Source organism: Ursus arctos, unplaced genomic scaffold (genome assembly GCF_023065955.2).
Source record: "Ursus arctos isolate Adak ecotype North America unplaced genomic scaffold, UrsArc2.0 scaffold_14, whole genome shotgun sequence".
Classification (NCBI taxonomy): Eukaryota; Metazoa; Chordata; class Mammalia; order Carnivora; family Ursidae; genus Ursus; species Ursus arctos.
In genome coordinates this window covers 1,908,156-1,920,949 of record NW_026622808.1, presented here as the reverse complement: position 1 = coordinate 1,920,949, position 12,794 = coordinate 1,908,156, and the positions used below count along the sequence as shown (strand labels likewise).

At 54.1% G+C, this 12,794-nt stretch overlaps 1 protein-coding gene across 9 annotated transcripts in view; it reads right to left on the bottom strand.

Annotated features, from left to right (window-relative positions):
• Positions 1-12,794, bottom strand: part of EPN2 (epsin 2) — a 91,043-nt gene that overhangs the window by 41,752 nt on the left and 36,497 nt on the right. For 3 of the 9 annotated variants that reach the window (XM_048226666.2, XM_057311269.1, XM_057311270.1), the window contains exon 3: positions 11,723-11,893. The exons of the other annotated variants lie outside the window; for them this stretch is intronic. In XM_048226666.2, coding sequence (XP_048082623.1) covers positions 11,723-11,893 — 171 coding nt within the window. The remainder of the gene's footprint in view (positions 1-11,722; positions 11,894-12,794) is intronic. 9 annotated transcript variants of the gene reach the window in all.

Below are 12,794 nucleotides of genomic sequence, written 5' to 3'. Positions count from 1 at the left end.
AGGGAACACAGCAGGGAAGTGGGAGAGGAAGAAGCAGGCTCCCCAGCAGAGGAGCCTGATGTGGGACTCGATCCCGGAACGCTGGGATCACGCCCTGAGCCGAAGGCAGACGCTTAACGACTGCGCCACCCAGGCGCCCCAGGGGAGGCCCTTCTGAGCTACTGGAGCAGAGGCCTGAGTCGGGGAAGGAGGCCAGGCCAAGTAGGTGGGAGCTTCACTTGGGGTGGAGGGCAGAGGCTGTGAGGCTGGTAGAGGACAAGGATGCCCAAAGGGCCATGATGGAAGAGCCAAGGTGGTTCTCGGGGCCCTTGGAGGGGCTTCGGCGGGTGTGGGTCTAAGCAGAGCGGTGATGCAATCTGACGGGTCGTAGGGAGCGACGGTGGGAGCAGGGCCAGGATGGCAGCTTTGCAGGAGGGGAGCAGTGGCTGGATTCAGGATATACTGAACTAAGATTCTGTTATACTTGAAAATGCTCTGGACTGCCCAGCCTGAGGCCACAGGAGAGTGTCTGTGGACCCTGCCCAGCCTGGCCCACAGCTCACAGCCGAAGCAGGCCTCAGGGCGTGGTGATGCCGCCGATGCAAGGGGCAGACTCAGTACTGAGAGTAGGTGCCTTGGGCAGAGCTCAGTCCCTCAAGAAGCCCCGGTGAAGTCTGGTACAGAACATGACCTTATTTGGAAATAGGGTCTCACTGCAGATGTAATTAGCTAAGATGAGGTCATCCTGAAGCAGGGTCCTGGGCCCTAAATCCAATACTGGTGTCCTTACAAGAAGGGGAAGAGCCACAGGTGCAAGCACAAGTGCTCGTGCGCACACACAAGGGGAGGCTGCGTATGACGGAGGACGGGGCGGGGGGGGGGGGCGGGCAGGGACTGGAGTGCCGTAGCTGCTAGGCCAAGGGACACCAAGGACTGCCGGCCACCAACAGAAGCTAGGAAGAGGCAAGTACGAATTCTCCCCTACAGGTTTCAGAGGGTGTGGGCCTGGCGATGCTTTGATCTTGGACCTCTGGCCTCCAGACGGGTGAGACAATCTGTTTCTGTTGTTCTATGCGGCCTGGTCAAAGCCTTTCCCCGTGCAACCTCGGGGTCCTCCCACCACCTGCCTGTACACACGGACCTGGGCACTTCCGTCACACAGGGAAAGGAACCGCCGCTCTTCAGCTCCAGGACTGACCTGACTCCCCGAGGCTGCTGACGAGCCCACCCTCTTCCCAGGCACCCCAGCTTGCCGGCCTCCGCTCTGTTCCCAGAAGCCTCCAGCTCCTTCCTGCCTTTGTACCCCTCCCGCTGTTCCTCAAATGGGAAAGAGAAACTCCTCATCCAGCGTCCACTCCCATGCTGCCTTCTCAAGCACATCTTCCCCGATGGTCCACTAGGACTCTTGCCAGCTCGATTCCCACCACCTCTGGCACCTGGAGCGCGCAGCCTTTGTCTGCCCCTCTGTAATCCGTACTTATGCATTCTACACCGCGGACCTGTTTGCAGTCCGGCCATCTTCCCGACCTGACCTGGCCCGGCCCAAGGCTCCACGTAGGCAGGGGTACATCAGCTTCATTACAGGCACACAGCAAGAGTTCAAACACCTGCTGGCTCGTTTTCAAGTTGAGTGTCCAGTAAAAACTAGCAACGGCTGTGACCTCCAAGGGCGCACTTCATTCGCTCCTTACCAGTACCCTGAGACGGCGGTGCTGCCGACCTCCGTTCAGAGGCAGAAGCCGAAACCCGGGACAGAAGGAGGCACGGCCAAAACAATGGCCACGTTCCTGTCCAGGCCGGGCTGGAGACAGAGCTGGGGGAGGGCGGAGCAGAGACAAAAGGCAGTCCTTTTATCTGTCTGCAGGATTCAAAGCCCATCCTCTGTCTGAAATAAAAGGGCAAGTTTGTGCTGTTCTCTCTGGGCTGCAGATTAAATGCTCTCCATTACTGGACCACCAGCTTGTGCGGTGCAGGAAGGAGCGGTCCTTTCTCATTACTGTTTTCCCAGGGGTCTCGTCGTTCCTGTCGTGCTGAGAGTCACTCCCTGGGTAGAGCACTGCAGGCGCCCACAGCTCTCCGGGCAGGAGCTCGGGGGTGAGAGGGGGGGTTGGGCTGGAGGCCCACTTGGTCCCCGTGGAGGAAAGCAGGCCCAGGGTGAGGCATGAACGTCGACAAGATGGAATTTCTCTCTTTTAAAGTGAGTATTCTGATAGTAACTTCCATCTATTAAATCGGTGATGATCTGGGGCGCCTGGGGGGCGCAGTCAGTTAAGCATCAGACTCCTGATTTCGGCTCAGGTCATGACCTCAGGGTTGTGAGATCGAGCCCATGATGGGCTCTGCACTCAGCGGGCAGTGGGCTTGAGATTCTCTCCCTCTCTCTGCCCCTCCCCCCCTCGTGTGGGCACGCTGTCTCTAAAATAAATAATCTTAAAAAAAATAAATTTGTAACGATCTTAAAAACAACTGCAGTACCCACGTTAGGTTCTGCGGCCTTCAACTGAGCACTGTCCTCCACAGCTAGGGACACCGCAAACGGGCATGCTCTGTTCAGAAGGCACCTGTAATGTTTCAGACAGAAGGATGTCCGCACACCTTTTCCGTTCATCTCACTGCTGGGAACTCTACACTGAATCTACACTGAATCTAAGGGCTCCTTTTAAAAGCAAGCTTTCTGCAACCAAGTTAACCGCGTCATTATTTACACCGGTGAGAACCTGACAACAACTCTGATCATAACGATAAGTGATCCACTTAGGGAGCATTTCCCTTGTGCAAGGCGTACGGGCAACCGTATGTCAGCACTGGTAATTGACACGATAATCCAGGAGAGACAATCCTTACCCTTAGTTTACCAATTCAAAGACTTAAACTTGCTGAAGTTAAGTAATCTACCCAAGATTTAACCTGCAAAACTAAGGCTGACTATGCAGCGACATGGAAAATGCACACAGAAAGGTGGGTGAAAAGATCAGACTGCCTGTCTTATTTCTCATGGGAATTCCGAGCAAGGGCCAGCTGAAGGGCAACCTCTTTTGCCCCCACTGCACAGGGATCCCTGCGGCAACCGCCCAGCCCTCCGCGAGCTTGCCTCATCGCACCAGGCGCAGTGTGAGAACAGCCCGATGGCCAGCTGCTCTGAAACACCTCCCAGCCCCCTCCCAGACACCACACCTGGGGCACCCTAGATACGTCTGCCTCTTCTAAACTGGAAGCCCACCAAGGGCAAGGCCTCAGTGGCTGTGAGCCCCTCGCTACTCAGCGCTGCTCCAGGCCCACATGGACTTAGGAAATGAGCAAGTGAAAAACTTAATGTTTTGAAAAATGTGCTTTGCAAATTTCATGTGGTTGTAAATGTCACTTGTATCTTGTCCTGTTGTCTGCATAATACAAAGCATGAGATTTGTTCTATTTTCACAGAACACTACTCAGACGTGTGATCCAGATCTGTCAGCTGTTCTTTGGGGATGTGGGTCCTGATCTGGCCTTCAGTTCCTTTCCCAGTTACGAACCTGTGTGCTTTGCCCATGGAAAGATGGCCCAATGAAACCGCACCAACCAGGGGCTCGAAACCTCCCATGCTCATGGTCCAGGTAGAGGGACCCTGGCACCAAAAACGGCTGAGCTGTTTGGTGTGAGCAAGAGGAGTGAAGGCCTGTCCAGCATCAGACCAGGATGAGCTAGGAAGCCCCACCCAGTGGAAGGCCGAGTGCAGCTGTTAAAATGTTTACAGGGTGGTGGAGGAAGGGAGACAATGCTCCCGTTACAAGGTTATGAGACAAAAAAGCAGGGATGCAAAGCTGCATTAGTGAGTATGCAATCCTGGAAAAGAAAATGGTTGGAAAAAAGTCCAAAAAGAAATACACCAACATGTGAAGGACAGCCGTTTTTGTGAAATAAGATTATAGGACATTTGTCTTCTTTCTGTTACTTTCTACATAGTACTTTTATAATGAAAAAACCAGCAGTTTCTTAGTTCACGTCCACACTGGGCTTACCAGTTAGTACTGCAGAGGTGGGCCACCGAGTGAGCTGGTCTCAAGGGGGCCGGTTACTCCCCGTGGCTGGACTAAGCTCCCCGCTTGGCAGTCAGCGGGAGGACACAGATTCAATTGGCAACATCAATTTCGAGCCGCTGAAAGGCCAAGTATCGCCTGCTGACTGCAACTTTCTGAAAGGGCACTGCTACTGGGCATCAGATGGAGAGAGGGGAGGAACAGAAGGGTTCAGCTCGACAAAAGCTGACACGGACAGACCACTGGAGGAGTGGCGCCCGCACACTGCGATCACCAGAAACTTCCGCCCACTGTGAAGCCTGGGCCCGTCCCAGGGGTTCTGACGTCACTGGTCAGACGTGTGGCCCAGGCTCTGGGACATGCCGGGACATTTAAAAGCTCCTAGGCAGCCAGCTTGAGGGCAGATGGCTGAGAGACAAGAGAAAAGGCAGCTGGCAAAATGAGGAACAGCATTTTATTACTGAACAAAAACCAGCGACTGCAAATTATACTGTTGCTAAACTCAACGTTAAAGCATCAAGAACCTGCACAAATATGTAAAGTGTTTCTTTATTCCTGGAAAGTCCATAAAATGAATTTCCAAGAGACTAAGGCTCACGCTTGGGCAGACACCAAGAAAGAGGAGCACAACACATAGAAACACTACAAAAAAAAAAAGAAAAGAAAAGAAAAAAAAAGAAAAGAAAAGAAAAGAAAAAGAAAGAAGAAAGAAAGAAAGAAGAAAGAAAGAAAGAAAGAAAGAAAGAAAGAAAGAAAGAAAGAAAGAAAAAGAAAAGAAAAGAAAAGAAAAGAAAAGAAAAGTTAAGGTTTATTCAGCATCTGTTCAGGGGAGCCTGGGTGGCTCAGTAGGTTAGGCACCTGCCTTCAGCTCAGGTCATGATCCCAGAGTCCTGGGATCCAGTCCCGCATCAGGCCCCCTGCTCAGCGGGGAGTCTGCTTCTCCCTCTCCCTCTGTCCCTCCAACTGCTCGTGCTGGATCCCAATCTCTCTCTCAAATAAATAAAATCCTACTTAGCATCCATTCAGTCAGTAACTGTTTACTGAACCCCTCTCCCGGGTCAGGCACTGGGCACTGAGCACAGACACGGCTCCTGCTCTTGGAGTGCGTTCTCGTGCAGGGACACAGAAAACAGAGTGAGTGATAATTTCAGATAGCAAAACATACTGTGAAGACAAAATCAGAGAGAGCAACATCATCTGCAGAGACTGTAAGTAAACGGTACGGTCTCTTTTCCCAAACCAAGGGAAATCTGTCTCTAGAGCCTCCTTCTTATTTTTACTTACATGATTTTTACATGCCCCCTTGAGGTTGACTCTCTGAAACCAGCCACTGGGCAGCCGTGGTTCAGACACTGTCACAGCGCGTGACTGTTACCGACCCTGACTTAAACCTCCTTTTCCCTGTTTCATACTCCACTTACTGAGAGCTTACAGACAACACTCTGTTTACCTGCACTACAAAGGTGGCTTTAGAGACAAATGGACAGATACAAATATTGCGCTCGTAATTCAACTTTCTATGGCACAGGTCGACACTGACCCTTCACCAACAATCCCCAATCAGCAATTTGGAGAGCTGTGTTTCCATCTTACGCTGACAATCACAGGGGCTCCTTAAAACCTGGGTCCCCATTACGTAACAGTTTAAAGAGGTTTCCCTGCTTTTAAAAACCATGAAAGAAAAAAGCATTACGTAAGATGGGCCATACAATCTTAAAACTGCACGAGGCGTAGTTTGTTCACCTATTTTGTAGAACGCTTTAAACATCACTTTTTTGTTGGAAAGTAGGAGTATTAGAGTTGTGGGAAACCGAGGTTCGAATTCCAGCTTTACCACTGTGACAGAGTGGACTTGGGTAAGTTCATCTCCAGGTCCTTATCAACAACGTGCCCCACCTGTGTCCTCGGGCAAGTGGGGGCAGCAGATGGACCAGTCACAGGGGAAAGCAGAGGGGTGATGGGTCCGCCTTCTGGCTGCTTCTAGCAACTGACCTGAGCGGCAGCCTCACCAGGCACATTCAGACCCCACTAAGGACCCAGCCCTCAGGGCAAGAATAACCACGCTCAGGGTCTGACCCTCAGACAGGCTGTCAGTAACACGGTCACCTCCTCCGACTACTGCCATTACTGTCTGTGATTGTATCTGCACTTGAAGAGATTAACCCCAGACTAAGCTAATGCTGTCCGCCCCTGGGGCTGCCTGCCTGCCTAAGGTGCAGGGGTCCCATGACTTACAGAACACGCTTACCCCAGCAAAGGGGAAGTCAAATGGACCCCATCTCCCACCAGATTCCTAGTCTATCCCACTGGAAAAACTACCTGCCACCAGGTGAAACGCCCCTGAGGGCTGGGAACATTCTTCACCCGGGAGCTGTCCCTGGCCTTTCCTGAAACTGGGCAATTACCTGGCTGTCAGCCAGCACCGCCCTCGCAGCCCTGGGTGTGTCCCCCCCACCCGGTTACTGGGCGGTGTCACTCAGCCCCGCACCTTGGAGCTTTGCTCCCCTCCCCCTCCCACACTCTCAGGAGGCCTCAGCTGACCTAGGCTCCTTCCAAGTCCACTCCCCAGGAGGGACACGCTGGAATAATATATTGTTATCATATATTCCCACATCCTCAAGTTTTCACAAACAGCTTACCTACGTAGGCTTCCCTTTCTCGGCTGCCTAATCCGCATTAAAACATCCTCTTGTGCGTGTACAGGTGTTTACACGCTCCAGCTCCACTCCCATAGTCTGGCTGCCAGGACTGGGGCCCCAGTGACTCTGGTTTCCCCCTGAGGTTCCCTGCTGTGGAGAACCAGCTTCCCTGGAGAGTTCTGGGAAGGCCTGGGCCTCTGGGCTCTTCCCAAATACACATGTGAAACGGTGCACACAGCAGCTTTCAGACTCTCCTAATGGGCTTAGGAAGGGCTGAGCACTGTGGAGGGAGGGAGGAAGCCGTGCCGTCCCCCCACCCTGAGACACCATGAGCTCCCCTGGACTCAGGCCAGGCCATCAGAGTGGGGCTCAGGATTGGCTGGGCGGCCCTGCTGTGGGGACGCAGTCAGGACCCGGGGCTCCCCTCGAAGCCCGGCAGAGGCTGCTCTCAGGCCCGCCCTCCCCTCGCACAGGGAGCGCCTGGCCTCCCTGCACCTCTTCTGGATCCTAGACTCTTGCCCAGCCGCTCAAGGGCAACTGTTCTGTTTGGTGCTGCTGGCTGAGAAATTCAAAGCCAGATCTGGATCCATGTCCGGTACTCAGGTGTGAATCTGGCCTTCTCTTACTTTCTCACCTTTATTTTCCTTTTGCCCCAATTCCTTGTATCTATTTAATCCTCTGGTACTGTGTGTGTTTTGGAGACCAACTCCAATCCTTTCTAGACCGAAGCAGGACAAATACATGAAATGCTCGTAATCTCTAGTAATCACTTGGTGAATCATTGTCCACAGCGTGTGAGGGGGTGCAGCCCTGCGTGAGGGGTGCCCAGCCCAAAAGAAGGGCTGGCCTAAGGGAGGTCCGCACACGCTCCCAGGAGCAGAGCCGAGCCACACCACAGATGACTGCTCTGTACCAGCCACAGGGACAAAGGGGTCACCAAGACAGCGGATCCATCAGGACAGCCCAGGACCTGGTCGCAGATGGCAGCGGCCACTGGAGACCAAGCACGCGACTGCCCACTTTGGTTCTGGGACTTCAGGTGGGTTCCGATTCATGTGAGGGAACCAGAGGGCAAAGAGGATGTCTATTCTCTGGCTTCCTTGTTCCTTTCTCTTTTCCTTTTCTAAGAACGGGAACGCTGGCAGTTAGCCTCCCACCCAGCAATCCAAGGCACCGAACGTGTAGCAAAGCAAGCGTGGCCCTGGTTCTGGGGGCTGACGGACTGGGCGCTCCTTCCTTCCCTCACCAGCCTCCATCCACAGAGGCCAACCCAGGAGAGAGATGAGGGGAGTGGGAGGTCCAGCCCTGACTCTGGAGCGTGCAGGACAAAGGACAGTGGCAATCTTATATTTAGGTCTCCACCTGGAGTCAAGGACTAACCCCCTTCCCTCCCCTCCCCCCACCATGCCACCTTTGATGTGGTTCCCACCGTCCCAAGAACTTCCGCAATTTCTCCATAGCCTGCTGAATGTCCTGAACAGCCCCACCGAATGTAGGAGGGGAGAACAGAGCCGGGGGTGGGCGGTGGGGTCGGTAACAGGCAGGTGGCTCACACCTGGCTCCACCCAAGCCACCTGCCCTGTCTGTGGTCTCTGGCAAACTCCAACCTCTCAGCCCGAAAGGCCTTCCCTGGGCCCCACAGCTTCCCCTGCACACAGCAGTTCTGAGCACCAACTACCTGCCAGAATCATGGGGGCAGCCAAGTGAGGCAAGCCCAGGGCCCAGCCTTGGTCTGGGAGGGCAGCCAGGGCACCAGGGATTATAAGAATGTGCAGGAAACGTGAATGCCAGGTGAGGCCAAAGAGGTGACCGCTTCTCCAGCCCAGAATTCTCCCCCAGGACCTAGACTTCTCAGACCTTCTCCACACCTCCACCTGTGTGTTCAGTAGACACTCTGACTTGTGCAGAACATCACCTCGCCTCCGCTCAGACCTGCTCCACTCACAGCCACCCATCTCCCAGTGGCTCAGCTGGCAGTCCTCAACTCTTCTCTCCCCCCTGTCCAGTCCTCCAGCAAGCCTGTTGGCTCTCCTTTAAGAACCCCCCAGACCTCCAGAGCCCCGCCATCACCCACCTGGATAAGGCGGGTAGTTTCCCCGTCCAGTACACAGCCAGAGGAGAAAGCACAGTGAGAGAAAGTAGTTAGAAACCTTTAGAGCAATCGTTGCTTCAACATCCAAATACTGATACAAAAGTATCAGTCTGAGCCCATCAGTAATTGAAAGAGCCGCTCCCCGCCAGAGGCAGTTTGAGAAACCGCCCTCCACCTCCCCGGGCCTGCCCTTTGCCATACCCCTGCCCTGACCTCTCCAGCACTGTGCCTCACTCAGCTCTAGCCACCCTGGCCGCCTTCCTCGTCTGCAAACACCCCTGAACACACTCCACCTCAGGGCCTTTGCAATGCTGCTCCCACCCTCTGCCTAGAATGCTCTTCCAAACCTCCACACAGCGCATTCCTCACCCCCCCCTTCAACCTTTGCTCCAACATCACTTTCTCAACGAGGCTTACCCAGACACCCTCCTTAACACTGCAGACCACCCTCCCTACTCCTCACGCTCAACTGGGTCATTTGGTTTTTGTCTGCTGTCTTCCAGAGCACTCGTCCTATAACATGCTGGATCATGTCTTAGGCTTACTGTCTTTTGTCCCATGAGCAGGGCAGACAGCTCTGTGCTTTGCACTTAGGCACAAAACAGGAACTCAATACACACTTGTTGAGTGAACAAGGGAACACGGGAGCCACAGTGCAGCCCAGGCAGGCTTCACAGAGAGCGCCTGGGAACTGCCCTCCAGGCAGACCTGAGCACACTTTAGCTGACAGAGGCCAGCCAAGGACCATCAGGGGCATTGTCTGCTGTGTCAAAGGCTGTGAACTAGATCCTGGGAGATGCCTGGAATCTAGAGCTCTCCAAGACCCAGGGGCAGCGTATCATCTGTCAGGGTGAAGGTGGACACGAATAGGAGAGGCTAACAGCAAAGAAACCAATCAGAAAGCGGACACTGAATTGAGGTCATGGAACCAGACAGGAAGGGACAGAATTTGAGATGTTTCTAAGGTCAGATCTACAGGTGTGTGGGAGGTAAACGGGAGGGAGGAGGCACAGGGAGGATCAGATGGATATGGTACATGACAGGAAGGTCCCCTCAAACATCATCATGATTACTGTGGGTCAGAACAGCAGCCAAGGCGTGAGGAGCCTCCCCACAGCGCCTGCTCTCCCATGAAGGGGCTTTCTCAGCAGCCTGCCTCCCTCCCCCACGCCGAGTCTGCACCCGTGCCCACCAGGCCTCCCCTGCAGGGCCTGGGGTCCTAAGGGTGCCCCTCAGATACGTCTCCCCTGTATCACAGCCTGCATTTCACGAGACCACTTCCGGAACGGCTGGTGTCCGTCTGACTCCTCCACTGCCACAAAGGAGATCTGCCAGTGTGCATACATTCGGCACTTACCTTACAATGAACACTTGGTTAGGTGCTAAGGAAGAACAGAAAGCCATCAGGGGCCAGGGGTGCCCCCCAACAGCCTCCAGGGCGGGCGGGGTGTGAGATACAGAGAGGGATGTCCACGCTCAACAGCTGAAGTACAAAATGTTGACACCATGTTTAACACTCTACCCAGAACTCTTCTGGGACACGAGAAATTGTCAAAAAAGACCTCCCCGTTTTGATCCTTCATTTCTACCAGAGCCGAATGAGAAGAGACATCTACGAGAGCTGTGTACCTGGATCCACCCGCCTGACCTGTGTGCAGGGGAGGCATCCAGGTGAAGAAGAACCGGATGGGAGCAAGAGGGGCCTGGTGGCACAGGGTGTGGTCCCGGCCACAGCGGCGGGGGTGGGGTGGGGGGCGCAGGCAGCAGCTGAGGCGGGTGGGCCTGAGGTTAATATGCAAATGTCCCAGGAAAGCCAACTTGCCACCAGTGGGCCCAAGACTCAAAACAGACCTTCCCAGTTACTGACTGGATCCTGGAGTCCTGGGGAACACTGGGAACCTGCTGAGAACAGCCCCCGAGATCTGGTGGAAGAATGGTGTGTAACGCAAGGGCCTCTGGATGATCTTTCAAAACACACTTGTGACCTTTTGCACTCTCTGCAGTGCAAAGCTGGTCCTCCTTATAAAATCCCATATAAAACTGTGAGGGGAAGACAGGAGCACAAAGGAACAGATCCCAGAGCTAAATACAGTGATCACACACATACCTAAGTCAAACAAGTTGTAATATTAATGAGGCATGAATGAATGGGAACTGTTTCCAGGGCTGAATAAAGGCTGGCCACCTTATCGGGGAAGTCACACAAAGGCTCTTCGTTGGTGCCCCTTCTCATAAGAGCAGAAGAGAACCGACAGCTTTCTTCTCTATAGTGGGGCCCCACTTGGGGGCTGGGTTAGACTGAGAACATTTTCTTGTAGGCAACAGCAAAAAATCCGTTTTCAGTTTAACCTGCAACAGTTGTAGACTCTTGACCAGGATACATTATTAATTAGTCAAAAGAGAAGCCCCACTTTTAGTTACCCATTGAATTAGGTTATCTTCTAACACTGTGACCTAGAATTGACAGTACAGCTAACTCTCTGTTTACCACGGTAATGGGGATTTCTGGAAGGACGGCAGTTAATTGAGAAGCAAGAACAATCCCATTTTGTCCTCATCAAGGCACATATCACTGCATCAAGGATGATGGCTTTCAACAACTGTCCACCGAGGCCCTCGGCTTTGCCCGGCACTGTGAGATTTAAACCGCACCTTTCTGGCTCAACAAGCCAAGTGGTGTCCGGCCCCCACCACACCTGGGTCTGGCCAACAGCAGAACGCCCTCCAATTTTTCAGGGCGTGGGGACACAGGGAAAGCATGGGCAATCACCCCATGCCTTGCCCAAATGGCAGCAGAACTTCTAGCAAGTGACACAGGATGGTTAGAGGGGAGCACCTAGCGAGAAAGGAAGACAGGGGCCCTGGGTCCACGGGAGGCTGGACCAAGAGGCCCAGGAGGAGACAGGGAGAGAGTTGGCTGTACTGGACCCAATAAGCACACCCCCAGCAAGCTGCCCAGCATTTCTAGGAAGGAGAAAAGCAAACCGCCGTCCCACCTCGGGCTGCGCGGTCACAAGTGAGGCAGGGCTGGGACCAGTCACCATTTGGGCGGGAGGCCAGCCCCAGGTGCGGCAGGAAGGGGTGGCGCTGGCTCAGCGGCTGCAGCTCCTCGCTCTGACCCAGCGGGGCCCCTGCGCGGTGCTGGGGACACAGCGAGGCCTCGGGTGCTGTCGGGCAGGGACACACACACACATACACACAGAGAGAGACACGCCATTAGAGGGAGTGGGAGCGGCAGAGGGCGGGCCGAGGCAGAAGCCCGATGCGCTGAGGTGGCGAACAGCCTGCGGACCACACTCTGACCCTGCACATGCAGCTCAAGCTCAAGGTCCAAGGGAACCGGAAACTCTGAGAGCTGGGACCGTGGCAGCAGCCGGCAGCCCGGCAGAAGCCAGCAGGACCCGCAACTGGGGCCTGATCCAGACCCCCGGCTCCGGCACCTGGACCGTCCCACAAGCTATCGATGAATGGGACGCTGTTTCAGCTCTTGCTTTGTATCCTCTGGCTTCTTGAGAAAAATGACCGCAGAAGGTCTGCAGAGCACAGGGCAACTGCCCGTGGCTGGACAGCAGATGCTGCCACCTTCCCAGAGAGGCAGCCTGAGACCCACTCAACCCACAGCAGGCCTTTCTGGGGCAGGGAGAGGCTGTATGAGAGAAGCAGACAACTTCACTCCTTATGGGGCAATCTTCATTTTTTTAGTGCAACCTGGCCCAGGCGGAGACGGAGGTCACATTCCGTTTCGGGTGGTTTCATGAAGGTCACAACCTTTGCTTCAACAGAGCAGTTTAAACTGGGAGGGAAACAACAATAACTAGCACTGGGAAGAGAAAAATGCTAACCTCTCCAAGACTGATAAGAATTTGGAATTCCTAGAGGCAGGAAGTCTGACTTTGGTCCGCAAATCTCCCAGCTGACACATTTCTCGAAACGCTGCTGGTGGCGGTACGGTGTCAAACTAAAGCCTGCGCGCAGGAAACGGTAGACGGTGGCCTGGTAACAGCCACTGACTCAAAAGGACCAACGGGAGTTTGTCAGGTGACAACCTCCGTAAAAAAAGGAAAAAAA